General features: G+C 38.2%; 3 protein-coding genes across 4 annotated transcripts in view; 2 read left to right on the forward strand and 1 right to left on the reverse strand.

Annotated features, from left to right (window-relative positions):
* gpm6bb (glycoprotein M6Bb) overlaps positions 1–2,976 on the forward strand; it is a 34,663-nt gene extending 31,687 nt beyond the window's left edge. Inside the window, exon 7 of the mRNA XM_044365030.1 lies at positions 318–2,976. Within this exon, the coding sequence (XP_044220965.1) occupies positions 318–467 (150 nt within the window). The 3' untranslated portion in view covers positions 468–2,976. The remainder of the gene's footprint in view (positions 1–317) is intronic.
* Positions 2,977–3,201: 225 nt separating this feature from the next.
* ofd1 (OFD1 centriole and centriolar satellite protein) lies at positions 3,202–12,336 on the reverse strand. Of its 2 annotated transcripts, none has more exons than XM_044365028.1 (23): positions 12,238–12,336; positions 11,968–12,070; positions 11,672–11,875; positions 11,149–11,217; positions 11,027–11,054; positions 10,828–10,935; positions 10,600–10,736; positions 10,300–10,473; positions 10,067–10,173; positions 9,847–9,966; positions 9,211–9,284; positions 9,032–9,123; positions 8,671–8,860; positions 7,799–7,929; positions 7,500–7,611; positions 6,169–6,879; positions 5,757–5,913; positions 5,555–5,646; positions 4,603–4,740; positions 4,155–4,315; positions 3,862–4,032; positions 3,695–3,765; positions 3,202–3,392 (listed from the first exon to the last, which is right to left on the reverse strand). In XM_044365028.1, exons 2-23 carry the CDS (start codon positions 12,046–12,048, stop codon positions 3,347–3,349), a joined length of 3,174 nt encoding a protein of 1,057 aa, XP_044220963.1. In that variant the 5' UTR covers positions 12,049–12,070; positions 12,238–12,336; the 3' UTR covers positions 3,202–3,346. The 2 variants fall into 2 exon arrangements, with proteins under 2 accessions (XP_044220963.1, XP_044220964.1); XM_044365029.1 differs by having other exon boundaries at positions 12,176–12,252.
* A 97-nt stretch (positions 12,337–12,433) lies between these two features.
* Positions 12,434–14,783, forward strand: trappc2 (trafficking protein particle complex subunit 2). The gene is made up of 5 exons (XM_044365032.1): positions 12,434–12,541; positions 12,782–12,917; positions 13,904–14,048; positions 14,337–14,422; positions 14,514–14,783. The coding sequence occupies exons 2-5, from the start codon at positions 12,825–12,827 to the stop codon at positions 14,610–14,612; spliced, it is 423 nt and encodes a 140-aa protein (XP_044220967.1). The 5' UTR covers positions 12,434–12,541; positions 12,782–12,824; the 3' UTR covers positions 14,613–14,783.
* Positions 14,784–15,592: the final 809 nt, after the last annotated feature.

Consider the following 15,592-nt stretch of genomic DNA (forward strand, 5'->3'; position numbering starts at 1 on the left):
ACCTCCAGCAATTTACAGCTGCACAAAGCTTGCATGTTGCTCTCTTTCTCTACTCATCCTCATGCTTTAAAGGTGTAATTTCTGTAGTAATGTGCAAAGCAAGATAGTAACTCCAGTATTAGTGGTAATTGTAACAATAATGTTACAATAATTGTAACTGTAATGTCTTTTGTCACCCTCGTGTGTTAAGTCTTTTTTAAAAGCTTAACTTTATGTTCGTGTATGTCTGTGATGTACGTACTGTAGCTTGGACTCCTGTAGCTTGCTTTGCATCTTTGACATGCTCACCGGCCATCCACCTCACCCTTCTCTTCCAGATCCACTTCCTCATGATTCTCTCAGCAAACTGGGCCTACCTTAAGGATGCCAGTCAAATGCATGCCTACCAAGACATCAAAATGAAGGAAGAGCGGGAGCTGCAGGACATCACCTCACGCTCAAAGGAATGCCTCAATTCCTACACATAAGGATATTACACACTCACACTCCACACAAACACACACACACATATGCAAATGACACATAGACACTGAGGCCAACCACTGTGGCCCCTTTGGACCAAGACAACGCTCAGCTAATATAACCTGCCAACTGCCCTGACACTGTGCAGTACTAACCAGGCTCCTAACCAACTAATGCATCAGTACTGCTTTCTGCACTAACTCACAGAGAAGTGTTTTGGAACTGCTACTTTAAGTTTCATTTATGCTGTTTTTTTTTTTTTTTTTTTTTTTTTTTGTAGGGAAAAGAAAGTTTTGATTTTGAATTCTGATATTCATGTTTTTATAGACATTTTTTGCTGGTGAAGCTTGAGACATTGCACTATTCTTATACAACACATAACAAGTTTGTTTTACAGTCTTGCTCTGTCTTTCTTCCAATCTGTGGTTGCCAGTTTTCAGCAAGGGAATGTATACATTACTTTTTTCCTCATTTTTTTCAGTCAAAAATGCAGATTAATTATACACAAGATCAAAGGCCTTACAACCAATCTGAGTTAGTGCGTCACACAGTACTGACACAAGACTGACTATTTCAGAATCTGCTTCACAGGTAAAATATAAAATGTGCACCACGTTCTGTTGTAAAAGAGGTATTTAACCACATTACTATCTCAATAAGTGATCATTTGAGTTTTAATCATTGATTATAGATTCTAATTTTCATTGTACAGCTATAATTTAAAAGATAAGGCTGGTAATTTTCTTTATTTTTCAGTCTCTGGAGAGTAGTTCAGGCAGACAGCACTGTGCATGTGCAGGAACCAGGAACACGGTTCCGTTTACAGCGCTACGCCCGCTTGTTGCAGTATCACAACTTCGTACTACATTGTAAATTTCTCAAAGAACTTCAGTGCAAAGTTAAGAGGTTGTGATATGTAGCACAACAAGATAGTGAAGCACTGTAAACTGAACCAACTGCCTTACTACTCTCCGGAGAAGGAAAACATGATCGCTGTTATTAGTCCTTGGAACCATTTCTAAACAAACTACTGACCATAATTTGGGGCGAGGGAACATGTCATCCGGTGCAGCAGTGTGGCCCATTAATGAGTTTTTAATAGTTTTGTGGACAACAGCAGAGGTCTACGGCACAGAGGAATAAGATATATCAGGCTTTGGATACACACACAATACTTTTAAGGTTGTTGGTTTAGCTCTACACATGATATTTTTTTGACAATATGAAAAATATATAAAATCGCCAGCCTTATCCTTTAAAAGTCAGAACTTTCATGGCCTACATTAACACTACCTCAGGTGTGCACTAGAGCCTATGGAACACTGGAACAAACAACACTTCTCCTGGTAAAAGTATGGTTTGAAAAATTTCATTATGATGTTAAAAAAAAAAATTTCTAAAACACATAGTATGTACTAGGGTAGCTGTAAAGTAAACGAAACGCATACATCAGGAGCTCCTCTGCATCACAGTATCATAGAATTTAATTTTTATGATGCAATAAGATGAACTTGCTTGCTAAATGTGGACTGCTGCCAATAAAATAGAGGGACATTCATTCTTAAAAAAAATTAGGGAAATTAAAAAAAAAAAAAAAGCTTGCCAATGAAGAGAGCTCTCTGACCCCTCATCTGCTTTCAGCTTAATATCTATTGTAAAATCTCTACAGTATTATCATAATTTACTTAATGAAACAAGAATAACTTAAAAATCTTGTCCCATGTGCTTTGGTACAAAAAAAATGTAGATCCGAACTGAATCTAAAGAAGTTAGTAGGTGTGAACAATGTAAATTTATTACAAGTCAGGATTTTTAGTGATGTTTTGTTATTTTTGAAGATAAAACCACTTAAAAAATGTTTTCATACTTTTCTATAATTGCATTTGTTTTTGATGTGCAATTGTCATAAAGTTGACATAATTACTCGTGTAATCTTTTATTTGTGTTAGCTGAGTTACAGGGATAACTTGATGATTCTTTGTTGCATGAAGACAACTGTTTCTGCAGTGATATAAGTGATATACAGTCATGTATACTGACAGCAGTAGTAGGCAGTGTTTGCCTGTTTCCTTTTTTTCTAACTGAATACAAATTAATCTATTTTATGTAGCTGAGTAGTTTTAGATGCTTTTTAGGTTCTTTTATTCAAGTCAAAAGTATATGAATCATTATTTTGTTGCCTGATAGTATACTGTATTTTTTATGAATGTCAAGGGCTTCCTCACGAATTATTGAAGCGTAATTCTTAAAATGTTAAAATAACCATTAATTGCAACACCAGTCATTTATCTAATTGTACAGCAATCTAAATTGTAAATTTCAGCCAAAGTATGAATGCCATTGTGACTGTCACTTTGTCCAATGTTTTATCAATAAATATACAGTATCTGTGAGATATTGTAGCACAGAACCTGTAATGTAACCTGCAGGGCTAAGCTGGCCGAGTAGAAACGTGGCAGATTTACAAGAAGTTAATTTACATCACATTGTATCTTTGTATGCCATGTTTCCTCTTGAATGAACCAAAAATGGAAGAATAAAGGCTACCTATCAATCACCAGGAGGACAACAATCCAACATCCTGTCTGACTGGAATCCCCTTTATGACATTACACAACTGGCCTGTTGACTGTTTTTATGAAAATAAAAAAATAATTAAAAAAACTACTGTTGCTGTGTTTTTTTTCTTTTGCAAGATAAGAATAGCTTATTTTATATTGTACAGTCAATCAAAAAAAGTCTTATTCCAATATGATTTATTCGTATAGTTGATGAAACAAAAGCAAAAAAGTACAAAATATACACACACAATACAAACATCAAATTTAAAACAGTGCAAGACTAGAGAAGCTTGTATAATTCAGTGGTTTATGGGACAACCAGTTCACCAGAAATCATCATCTTCATCCTTGTGTGAATATGCTGCAATGCTGGCAAAACAAAAGTAAGTTGATTAGTGAAAGCCTCCAGGGACATGAAAAAAAACCCAAAGCCAAAAAATAGTGACATAATTCTCAATTAACTCATCCTTAGACAACATATATCCACATCAAATAACATGATATAAAAGACCAGTAGATGAGAAACCACGAAAGAAATTAATGTTTTTTTAGGATTATGTAGGTTTATATTATTATTATTAAACATTCCTGCCGCAACAGCATGAAATATTAAACTTAAGTTGTTCTGTACACAAATAAAGCTGCAAATCTATTCATCCTTTTTCAGTTACCTGTCATCTTTCTCCTCAAACAAACTCTTCGCCTCAGGGCTCATATGTGCTGCCTCTTCTCTTTCAGGGTTCTTGACATAAAACACATAAAGTTTAATGCTCAGTTTCTCCACATCCGTTATAAAAGTTCTGCAGTAGCTTCAGGCAAAAGGGTGGGTGCAACTCACCTGTGCATGCTGCTTTTCTCTTGCTTCCAGGACCATCTTCATGTATTTCTCCAAGGGATTTTCACCTTTAGACTTCTCCCCAGCATTCTCTGCCTCTTCTTCTCCTCCTTCCTTAATCCCTGTTTCTTCTTCTTCTTCTTCCTGTCTCGGCTGCTCCACCTCTTGCGAAAGCTAGTCAGGCACAGATACCGTCAATGTTCATCTCATCAAGCTATCTTTTCTCAGTGTCCATGAATATGTAAAAGGTCAGCAAAAGACATTTTAAAAAGAACTGAGTTCAAGATAATCATTACCATCTCTATCTCCAGTCTTTCAAGCTCTTGCAGCTCCCTCTCTCTGGCCTCCTCTAGCTCTCTTTGCCTTCGTTCTTGTTTTTCTTTTCTCTCTCTTTCCCATCTCTGCTCTTCATCTTCTTTGTCTTCTTCCAAAGAAAATTCACCTGAGCTTTGTGGGACTTTGGAAGAACATATGGGTTGAGATGATGTAGATCGGTTGTATTTTAATGGTATGTTACTTTGATATGAACATTAATGTACTAAAGAATGGCTGCAGTATGATGAGTGATGTGAGAGCACAATGACACTGATGGTATACAGTAGAAGATGAACAGGGTGTCTGACTTGAGTAGAACAACAAGGTTCCTGTCATTTGGGGTTGACCAAGACTTTGCTTTAAAATATGTGTGTGTGTGGGGGGGTGGGAGAGGGGTAGTGGGGTTGGATATTGGGGCTAACGACTCACCCGCTTGACCCTGTGCGTCTATCAGGGCTTCTGGGAGGTCCTGTGGAGTCTGTGGGCGGGGGACAGTGGGGCCGTCAGGGGCCTCCTCAGAGAGAGGGACAGCAGTGTCCAGGAGAAGCTCTGGAATGTGGCCGGGTTCTGGAGGGAGACACGCACAAAGAGATCTTTTATGCTCCACCATAATGCAACAGGGCCAGAGGACCAGCACAGAATACATAATCAGCTGCCCTTCATCTTCACCATTGTGCAGGGCCACTGAAAGGACACTTTGGAGGCTGGTCACACACTCATTAAAAGACAGCCAGTCCAAGATCCAAAACCTCCATACCGGATATACTCCATTTTGTTAGTGTGATTTCATTTAAATTTAAGTGACTGAAATCTGAAATAAGTTGCTTTTACGTACAAAAATGCATCACTAGGGAAAGTATGAGAATACATGCAATGACTGTTCACATTTTTTTCTACACACAGATAGGGCACAATGCACATCACACTATTCAGCACTTCAGCACCATTGCCATCATCCATTGCAGTCATGTAAAATAAACAATATGTAATGTGTGGCTGTTCATTCCAGGATACACTGAAAGCTTTTGGCAGAACCAGGAAAATTCCAGTATTAAAAAGGTAATTATTACAGTAATTGCACTTTTGAAATGAATTTCCAGAGAGCTTGCCATCCCTGCTCCATGTCTTACAAACAGTCATACAACATGCAACAGAACTGTAAAAGTACTTTATGTGCCATTAAATTGAAATTCCCCCTTGACAACAATTATGTGATCATACGTCAAATGCAATGTCATGACCAAGCCGTGCTGGGCGCCGTGGGTCAGTCCAATCACCTCACAGGGATAAGGCAGCAGTGCATCAAGTACAATGCAGTGAATTAAGATTACAAAAATTTAGACAATAATAAGTAAAAACAACACACACTAGTTTAGAGTACCTGGTAAAATCCCTGTGAGATCTTCAAGGTTTATCTTCTCAGGCTGTGGGGAGGACTCCGAGCTGGAGAAGTCAGGATGTTGCTTTGGTGCACTGAAACAAAACCAAGACAAAGATAAGGGCATTAGTATTCACTGTCAGTCTGTAAAAAAAAAAACCTAAATATGTTGTACTGTCCTTGCCAAAGCAGTGCCAGATGGTACCTGGGTGGGTCTCGTGCAGTGCTCTTGAGCTGAGGACTGCGAGGTGGACTGAGCTCAGAGGAAAAGTCACCTGAGGTCGCCACCTCATCGTGGGGGGCACGAGGGAGCTGTCTGTCAGATGACAGCTCCGGGAACGTCATCAAAGACACAACTGCCTCTAGCAGGGGCAAAAACTTCATGTTAAGCAATACCCTCATGGGAGAAAGATTATTACTATTAGACTGTCAAAAAGATATGGACTGACTGTTTTGAACGTTTGAATGTTGTGGAACATTAATAAAACATATGTTAAATGTGCCTTATTTGAACACTGACAACATGAAACCATTGTTTATTTCTTGGCAGTTAAAAGAAGCTGGTGCATCTAATACTTTGAAGTATTTTGACAGGATAAAACAATCTTTGAAGGTACCTTCTGTGATCTCTCTTTGAAGCTTTTTCCTGGAGGGAGAGTGCAGAGAGGACGACTGACACCTGGATGGTGGTGAGTTTTCATCCAGAGGATGTCCATCTCTTGCAAACAGTGGTACAGCCACTGAATGGAGATGGTCAGTGAAAAGACCTGAGGTCTGGGGCTGGTTTTGGTCCTCTGAAAAGGTCACTCTTGATTGTGCAGGTGGTAAGGTGTTTCTGGTGTCATGGGATGCCAAAGAAGGGGTTCTGGTAGTCTGGGGAGAGAGCGGTCTGTGCGAGACCTTTTGTTTGTGGGTTGAGTGGTAAGAAACGTGTTTCCTCAGGGGAGAGTCAGGCTGATGTATAGGATGTGCTCGTTGAGGGGAAAGTGGTCTTGGGAGAAGCATGTGTGAGATGGTGGAGCGTACTGCCCTCTGCTGGTAGTTCCTGTAGGCTTCCTCCAAGGTCTCAGCCTCCTTCTGCAGCTCCTGGATCCGAGCTTTGGCTTCAGCCACCAGCTCCAAGTCAGAATCTGGAGGCTCATTCCAAGGTGACTTGCATCCTCGCAAGGGCCCACCTGCTTCATAAACATCATCATAACCCATCCTGCCCCTCAGCACGGCTCTGTCCACATAGATGTCAGGAGGAACCAGCTTGTCAGCACTGAGCTCCAATACCGACCGATCAACAAGAGACGGCTTGGGGTTACGCAGCACTTCATTTTCAAGAGCTGTCATCATTGAATGGATCACAAAAAAGAAAGGGAAGGAAGAAAAAGAGGAAACAAGCAAACAAGAAGATAGTTGACATCTAATACAAAAGACCAACCACCATAAAAACAGCTCAGACCTGAAAAAGTTTGTTAAACTAATTTCAGAAAAGAAAGAACTCTAAACATGCATATAAACCTAAGATCCAGTTGCTACTACTATCTACTATCCAAATTTTGTTTGAAGCCTTTAAATTTTCAAAATTACCTCCCTTTTAGAGGATTTAAAGGAAGAGTTTGACATTTTGCTAAATGCTCTTATTCAAAACGTTGTGTTTTTATGAAGCGTTATGTACTGAACTATTTCTTGGCCTGGAGCAGTGACTTCCTTGAGTCTTTTCATCACCGTGAGGTTGCTGGGTAACCAGCAGAGAAGTAGTTCTGGTACATAAGCACATTTTGTCCTTTTAATACTTGGGTTTTTTAAGCAAAATTAACAAATATGATGTATCAATTAGTGAGATTTAGAGGTACTGGTATCCAGATTTTTTTACCTTTTATATTTCCTTAAATGTCAAACAATTCCTTTAGATGTCACTTTTGAATCACATGACAAAATGCATGTCTAGTCAACAGGGTACCTTGTTGAGTTTGGCGAAGCTGCATTTTGATGTCCTCAACATGTCCAGTCATCCACTGTGACCTCTCCTCACACTCTGTCAGCTGGGCCTTGAGCTGAGCACATCGTTCCACCTGCACGGAACAGCAGACATAAAGCTATACTTTGCACAAACAAGAATAGGTCACTGGAAACACAGATGTAGGGACAAAACCAAATTACACAAGCAATTCTCCAAGGTGAGATATAACAAAGGAAATTAAAAAAAAAAGCTGACTTCATTCTTTCCCACGCTCAGCGAGAGGTTGTAATGTGACTGACCTCAGCCTGGAGCTGTGCCTGCAGCACCTGTTTCTGGTTGTCAAATTCTTCCTCATCCAGCCTGCGAGCGCTCTGCAACCTCCGAAGCTCCATCTGCAAGGCCAACTGCTCTTTGGATGGCTTGCCCATGTCTGAGAGGGAAATTATCAGATATTATCAAAACATATTCTGAAAGAGGAATGCATCTATTTCAGTGGGAAAACTAATGAAAAATCTGGTAATACATAGAAGTTGTTCTGATTTAAATGTGTGTTTTTTAAATACTCTAGCCAGCATCAGAGCACAGCACATAGGGCTTAGGCAACATGGTGCTGCCTTTTGTCAGCGATGAGGAGAGAGGCCCACTGCCCCGCCGCCCCATCCTTGAACAGGAAGAATACTGTATCCCCGAGAGAGAGGTAAAATTTTGGTTCTCTGCCATGGGTAAAGAGAGCTCTCTGTCTGTGCTCACTGTGCTGCCTGCTCCCCTTCACTCTGCTTCACATCCCCCCCTTCCCTCTCTGCTTTCTCCTCAGAGAGTTGTCTGCATAGCTACAAACACAGCACAGAGGCCCCACATTGGCAGCCTGAACACATTCAAAAAGACTCAGCTGAGTCTGTAGCAGTGGGGCAGACTAGCATGAATGCTTCACAGTACACTGCATCTGCCACAGCTCACAAAGAGCCCAGAGTCAAGCACTCTGAATGCAACGTAGGAAATGGATTTACTTGCTATAACACATTACATTCCCCATCCACAAAGGAATTGGTTGCACATTATTACAGACAGAAAACACACATTATATTATTTTCTCATGGTAAACTGGATATAGAAGAAAATTACAGCATTTTAAGACTCCTAGGAGGTACTAGTGCTGAAAGTCACTCCTCACCTGCATGGAGAAGCCGGTTTTCCTCCTGGGCCTCTTCCAACTGTCTCTTTAGCAGCCGCAGTTGCCCCTGCAGCTCTGCTTTCTCTCTTTTTAAACAGGGATAATCACTCATAGTCTCCAGTCTTTCCCTTAGCAGCTCCTTTTGTTGACTCAGCAGGGAAGCCTGCTGCTGCGCTGTGTCCAGCTCAACCTGAAAGACATGAAGGGAGCTGGCATAATCAAAATGTTTGTACAATTGATATAGAATCACATAACATTGAATGATTTGGACTGAGTACAAGTGTTTATTTAGTAAGACTGAATATTGTGTTTAATGAAGATGGATGGGACGGATGGGTGGACTGGGGTTTGTCTCATTTACCTGCAGCCGTCTCAGCTCCGAACTTGTTCTACTGTGCTCCTCTATTCTGGCATTAATTTCAGCGGACTCCTTTTGGATACGAGCAGTTTCCACTGAAAAAAAAGAAAAAGAACTTCACATGATCTAAACAAGGCCAACAGCAAGTTAGACAGTAATACTGCACTCATTTAAATACTCACGCTTGTTCCTGTTCTCATTCTCTGTTAGTTTGTCGGTTCTCTTGATGAATTCCTCCTTTAACTCAAGCTGATACCTAATATTGTAAAAGACAAAGAAATACACTTAAAAAACTAAATCAACACAAAAGATCTTTAAAATCCGTGTTTCCTTTTCCTACTGCAGAAGAGCACATAGTAACAAACCAAACCAGATGCCATTTAAAGACATTTAAAAGCAATGAATCATTTAGTCAAGTGAATGACCAGATACTCTATTATATGACATATTGAAAAATTACAATTTTCTTAGAGCTCATGGTGACATATCCAAATGTCTTGTTTTGTCAGTCCAAGATAGAAAATCTAGTTTACTATCATGTACAACATAGAAAAGCTTCAAATCTTCATGATCGAGAAGCTGCAACCAGCAGTTCAAAAAATGATTATTTAATTTTCTAAGTAGTTGCCAATTCATGTTCTGTCCATTGATTGCTTTTACTTTAACCCTACAAAACAGTGACATCCTCTGGTCACATAATGAGAATATCCCTAAAAAAAAAAAGATAAACCAAGAGAATATTTCTAAACAATGGTGACAATCTGAGTCAAATAAAAAAAAAATGGACACGAGAAATTCCTATTTAAACATTAAAATACCTGGAAAGTTCATTCTTCAACCTTTGGTCATATGTATCCTCCATAGTCTTCACGGCCAGTTCTCTCCTCCTCAGCAGCTCTTCAGTAGTCTTCACCTTCTCTTCATGAATTTGGCAAGTCCTGTGTTCATACTTTCAGTAAGTAACATTTTCTATAAAAAGGTCACAATGAGAGAGCGTAGCAATACATCACTTTAATGAATGATATAAAACGGCCTTACTTTTCAAAAGCCTCCATTCGCAGTCTCAGCTCACTTTCTCTGTTCCGCATTGTCTCGATTTCTTTCAGTATTGTTTGTCTCTGCATGTAGACATTTTTTTCTTCAATCTAAAGCAAAGAGAAAAACAACTACTGACATTAAAGCAATTGGAAATGATGCCAATCAAGAGTATGATGTATAAAGCCTCAAATAATTTAAAAGGTGATTTGTACATCACATTAACAGTAATCTACCTCTTGTTGTTTTTGTAACCGATCAATGGCATTTTTCTCCCGTTCGATCAATGCCTTTGCCTTCATTTCATAAGTCCTCTCCAGTTCTTGCTTCAGCTTATCAAATTCTTTGTGAAATTGTGCTTTTTCTTCCATCCTCACCTTGGCGATTTCAACATCTTTAAAATGCTGCATCTTAAGAGGCAAAAGACACAATGTTACGGCAAGAAAACTCTACCTAATCATATTTTAGCCATACTAATAAAGCATTGACGCCTTTTGAAAATGTTGTTTATTGCAGGTATGAGTATTCATAAGTACCTTTGTGTTCATTTCTGTTTGCATCTGTGCTTCAATCTCTTTTCTACATGCAGCCAGTTTGGATTGGAATGAAAACCATTTGTCCCCGCTGTAACTGAAGCCCTCATATTCCTTATCGATAACTTTCATCTTCTCAACTGTAAAAAGAGCAAGAAAACATTAAATACTATGCTCAAGGCCAAGTGTAAGGAATATAGAGGGTCACTTTCAGACATCAATTCATCATACCGAGAGACTCTCCATAAGTTGCAGTGCTGATTGTCTGAGTATCAGCATCATGGTACAGGCCACGAGTATAATGATGTGTTAGCTGTGTTAGAAGGCTGATTAGGAACCCTGATGGACAAAGAGAAAATATAAAATATATCAAGGATAGAATTTATCAGCAGGAATTGTTTTATTGAAAGGAAAAGAATACTGCACGTACCTTTATCATTGTTCTCTTTGTTTTGAGACTGTAAAAGATAAGACACTCTTATTACAAACAAGATTTATTTCATCTTTTAAATGTATTTCAGGAAAAATATTCTACATCATATTATTAATTACCAGGGATCTGTAAAGCATTGATTCAGGACTAATTTTAAGAAGCTGAAGAAGGTCTCCTTTTGTGAAAACCTGCCAAAATAGATCAAAGACAAAGAAAACTTCATTTGCAGTGAATATTCCTTTTATATATAAGCTAGAGGCAACATATCAATATTATATAGATATTGTGATATTGGATATCATAATATTGTGATATGGCATAAGTGTTGTCTTTTCCTGGTTCTAAAGGCTGCATTACAATAAAGTGATGTAATTTCTGAACTTACCTGATTGTTCTAGCTGTTCTATTATTCGCCTTTATCCACTTAATCATTATGTCCACATTACTGATGATTATTTATAAAAAAATCTCATTGTGTAAATATTAGTGAGAGCACTAATAGTCATCCCTACAATATTGTCGCAATATTAATATTGAGGTATTTGGTTAAAAATAATGATATTTAAAAATAGTGATATTTTATTTTGTCCATATCAACCAGCCCTAGTCTAAACAGAATCAACTAAATGTGGTAATGCTCACCTTGTCTTTGCACAGGCCACTTTCAGGGTAGAATATGGATAGGGTGTACTCATACCCTGAGTTACGGAGATGATCAGCCACTATGTTGTTACATGCTGAGACCAAAAGGGATTCAGATCTTAGAGAGACAGGCCTGGGAACTGGTTCTCCTCCAGTCAAAGGAGGGTGTTTTAACTCCTGGATGAGTTGATTACGCAGCTGAGTCTGCGTCAGATCAGAAAGAAGGATGAAGAAACTCAAATAAAGAGTAGCCTTGGGCAACAAAAACCAACAGCAACGTTGTAACTGGCACTTACTTTGAGAGTATCAAGCACTCCTTTATCTTTAAAAGTTTGATAAAGTCTCTTCCTCAGCTCATCTGGGGATAACGAAGACATTACTGCCGAATGCTCGCTGTTCCTGTCAGAAGAAAAACAAAAGACAACAGCACAGCAGAGTTGACACGGAAAACACTTGTTTTCAACAAATTTCAAGTATTCTTGCCTAATGTTAGACTGTAATAACCCTTTCTACTTATCGCTTGGTTTCACAGACATCTCTAAAAGGAGAGGATTTTCGCTAGTTACCTGCCTAGTGACCACAACAGCGTCTCCTATAAGGAGGTGCGCCTATAGATTTAAATCCGTCAACGGAAACTTTCGTTCCGGGCAGGCACACAGTTATGACGTAATGAGAACATGTAGCTATTCATTAATTAACTATTATTATTATTTAACTTATGTTGCATTTAATTCTACTGTGATGTCTGTGAAGCTTCTTCAAAAAAATTATAGCTAAACAGAAAAAATAAAAATATATATTTGGCTACTTGAACGTGTCGTCATCTTTTTGCGACTGCGCTCACCGCTCTCCAGGAAGCAAGACTAAAAGGTAAACAAAAGTCAGTTGTATTAAATTAATAAGCTGTCTTTCTTGTGCTTACATGGTATTCTTACACATTTTCGCGCCGTGTTATGTTTGCTGTAGTCTCGCAACAACCACTTAAAGACTTCAACGGTGTCAAGCGTCTGTAGAGTGCTGCGGCTAACGTTAGCTTGCTAGCTGAAGGGTTTTTTACAATCGTTTGGATGTTATTGACACTGATGAAATGTCTGACGTGTTTGGTTTCAGCTGATTTCAGGGCGATTTGGTTGGCCAAGAAGGAGCGAAAATAATGTCTGGAAGTTTTTATTTTGTCATGGTCGGTCATCATGACAATCCTGTGTTTGAGATGGAGTTCCTGCCATCTGGCAAGCCTGAATCAAAGGTAAGAGGTGTCTTTATTAATCACACCAGCATTCAATCCAGCACATCTTGTGTTGTCCAATAATATTAATAATAATATTAAACTTCATTTATATAGCACCTTTCTTAAAACAATGTTTACAAAATGCTTTACATACATACCCAAGGAGACAGTAATGTAAAATTACCACAATTAAACAAATAATAGAGCTGAATAATAGAAAAATAAAGATAAAACAATAATAGTGTTTATAAAAATAGGAATAAAAGGTCATACAAGAGATAAGCAGGTCCAAAAACAAACAAACAAACAAATGAACAATTAAAAACAGATGGAACTCCACAGAAACACAAATGCCCCAAACTGGCCCAAACTCCCTAACAGCAGTGCATAAGAATCACTTAGTGCATAAGGAGTGATTCACATACAAGTCTGCCTATGTAAGGTCATCCACAGTCTAGGTGCCTTTAATAGAGAAAGCACAGTCACCTTTATACTTGATCCTGGACTTTGGAACAGCTAAGAGGGTGTTGTCTGAGGATCTTCGGCTATGTTAACAGGTCAGCAATATAGCTAGAGTCTAGACCTGGCCTTGCTTTCAGAATAATCAATAAAATATTAAAATCAATTCTAAATCTAACTGATAACCAGTGCAGATGTGCTATGATTGGGGTAATATGGTCTCTATGTTTGGTACTAGTTTAAATCCTAGCTGTGGCATTTTGAACAAGCTCTATCAAAAAACAACAACTGATTCTACCTTATTATTAACCTATAAGAGGAAAGGTTTTCAATTTTTGGGTGGTGGAGGAAAAAATGATTAGTGGTGCTATTCACTGGAGTAGCCATAGCCTACAGCATAACTGTGAGGACACAGTCTATGAGGCATGTGCACCACACTAAACTGCCTTCACTGTAAGTGGTGTGATGTCTTAACAGTCTTTTATAGGAAATGATACTGCCTGTTCATTTATCTTGTTTGATAAGTTTTGTTTCACTGATCACAGGATGACCACCGTCACCTGAACCAGTTCATTGCACATGCAGCCCTGGATTTGGTGGATGAAAACATGTGGTTGTCCAACAATATGTACTTAAAAACTGTGGACAAGTTCAACGAGTGGTTTGTTTCTGCCTTTGTCACCGCAGGACATATCCTTTTTTCCCTACTTGATGTGATTATTCCCTTTTATTTCCTGATAGTACATTAATTGCTCACAGAAAACTCATATCAGAAAACACTGTTGCAAAAAATACAAATGTCTATTAATGATGCTAATTGGCACCATTCATGTCAAGTGGTCATATGTATAAGCAAAACCTGTTTCAGTGTTCATATGGGCACCTGACTGTTGTTTTAAGACAGACTTGAAAAAATGTGAACCTGTCCTTTAAGGAATTTAATGTCATGGCTTTATTTTCTTTAATTATTTGCCATACATATAAGATTCATCATGCTGCATGATGTACGACAAGAAGATGGAATCAAGAACTTTTTTAATGATGTATATGATTTATACATCAAGGTAAGTTATCTTCTATTTGGTCAAAATGAGGTAACACATGGTCTTTTTTCATCCTTCAGTGTTTGAATTTAATATTTATTCTATCTTTCAGTTCGCAATGAATCCATTCTATGAAATCAATGCACCAATTCGCTCAACAGCTTTTGAGAGGAAAGTCCAGTTCCTTGGAAAGAAACACCTCCTGAGTTAATAACTTCACATGCATAAGGATTTGAATGCATCTTGTCTATTTGTTGTACATACATATACACTAACACTTGTTTGATGTCTTTTAAGTTTGTCGTCTTTTTCTGTTTCACAAATGTAAAATGTGTTCAACACAGATGTGGATTTTCTATAAAGCATTTTCTTGTCTGATGTAGTTTCTAAGGTGTGGGTGTGGTTACTGTATGTTCAGTGAGGCATAAAACCTTGAACATATCCCAAGAGTGCTTGACCAACCATGAAAAAAAACATGCAGATTGTTACCCACAGTCTCATTCCTTCATGTAGTTGAGTACTTTGTGTTATCTAAGGCTCTACCAGTTTATGCATTGTATCATTACAATGAATAGAAATCACAACAAAATTCAGTTGAGACCTTGTGGTAATAAACTCTTTTATGTATTTTGAGGCTACAGAACATACTTTAAAGGACATTTCTCAGGGGGTTTATTTGTCATTTGGCATACCAGTAATACAGCTTTGAATATAAATAAAATCTCAAGGAGAAACAGTTAATGTAAATGAATGGTTCACGATTTTAAACACTAAGCTGTGGAGAAAGAATTTCAACTGTAAGTATAAAAAAATGTTTATAGAGTGTTTTAAAGATCAAAATCAAAATCATTTATCATCAAAATTATTTAAAGCAATAAACCTAACAAAAGCCAATACTTTTTTTTACACTTTAAAACTCCTCAAGGAAATATTCCTCTTATAGGTTGATTCAGTGATTTATAAGGTAGAAACAGTTTACAAAATACAAAAGTTTCCAGAAACTTAAATACACCATACGCCATGCATGTTAACTTTGCTTTAATATTTATCATCTACTGGGGATCTTGTCCCCTCAGTGCTTCCAGCACAGCCATTATCTATTCATTTTGCAGAAATGTGCACAAACAAGACCTAAAGATGCAATAATCACGACAAGCCTCAATTTGTTAGTTACACAAAGTAGTGCCTTAG

This window comes from Thunnus albacares, chromosome 11 (assembly GCF_914725855.1).
Source record: "Thunnus albacares chromosome 11, fThuAlb1.1, whole genome shotgun sequence".
Classification (NCBI taxonomy): domain Eukaryota; kingdom Metazoa; phylum Chordata; class Actinopteri; order Scombriformes; family Scombridae; genus Thunnus; species Thunnus albacares.

Coding starts and splice junctions, on each gene's coding strand:
- trappc2 (XM_044365032.1), top strand. CDS start 12,825: ATGTCTGGAAGTTTTTATTTTGTCATGGTCGGTCATCATGACAATCCT. Junction 12,918..13,903: donor CTGGCAAGCCTGAATCAAAG/GTAAGAGGTGTC, acceptor CACTGATCACAG/GATGACCACCGTCACCTGAA. Junction 14,423..14,513: donor TATATGATTTATACATCAAG/GTAAGTTATCTT, acceptor TCTATCTTTCAG/TTCGCAATGAATCCATTCTA.
- ofd1 (XM_044365028.1), bottom strand. CDS start 12,048: ATGTCTTCGTTATCCCCAGATGAGCTGAGGAAGAGACTTTATCAAACT. Junction 9,967..10,066: donor CGAATGGAGGCTTTTGAAAA/GTAAGGCCGTTT, acceptor GTATGAACACAG/GACTTGCCAAATTCATGAAG. Junction 6,880..7,499: donor GCTTCGCCAAACTCAACAAG/GTACCCTGTTGA, acceptor CAATGATGACAG/CTCTTGAAAATGAAGTGCTG.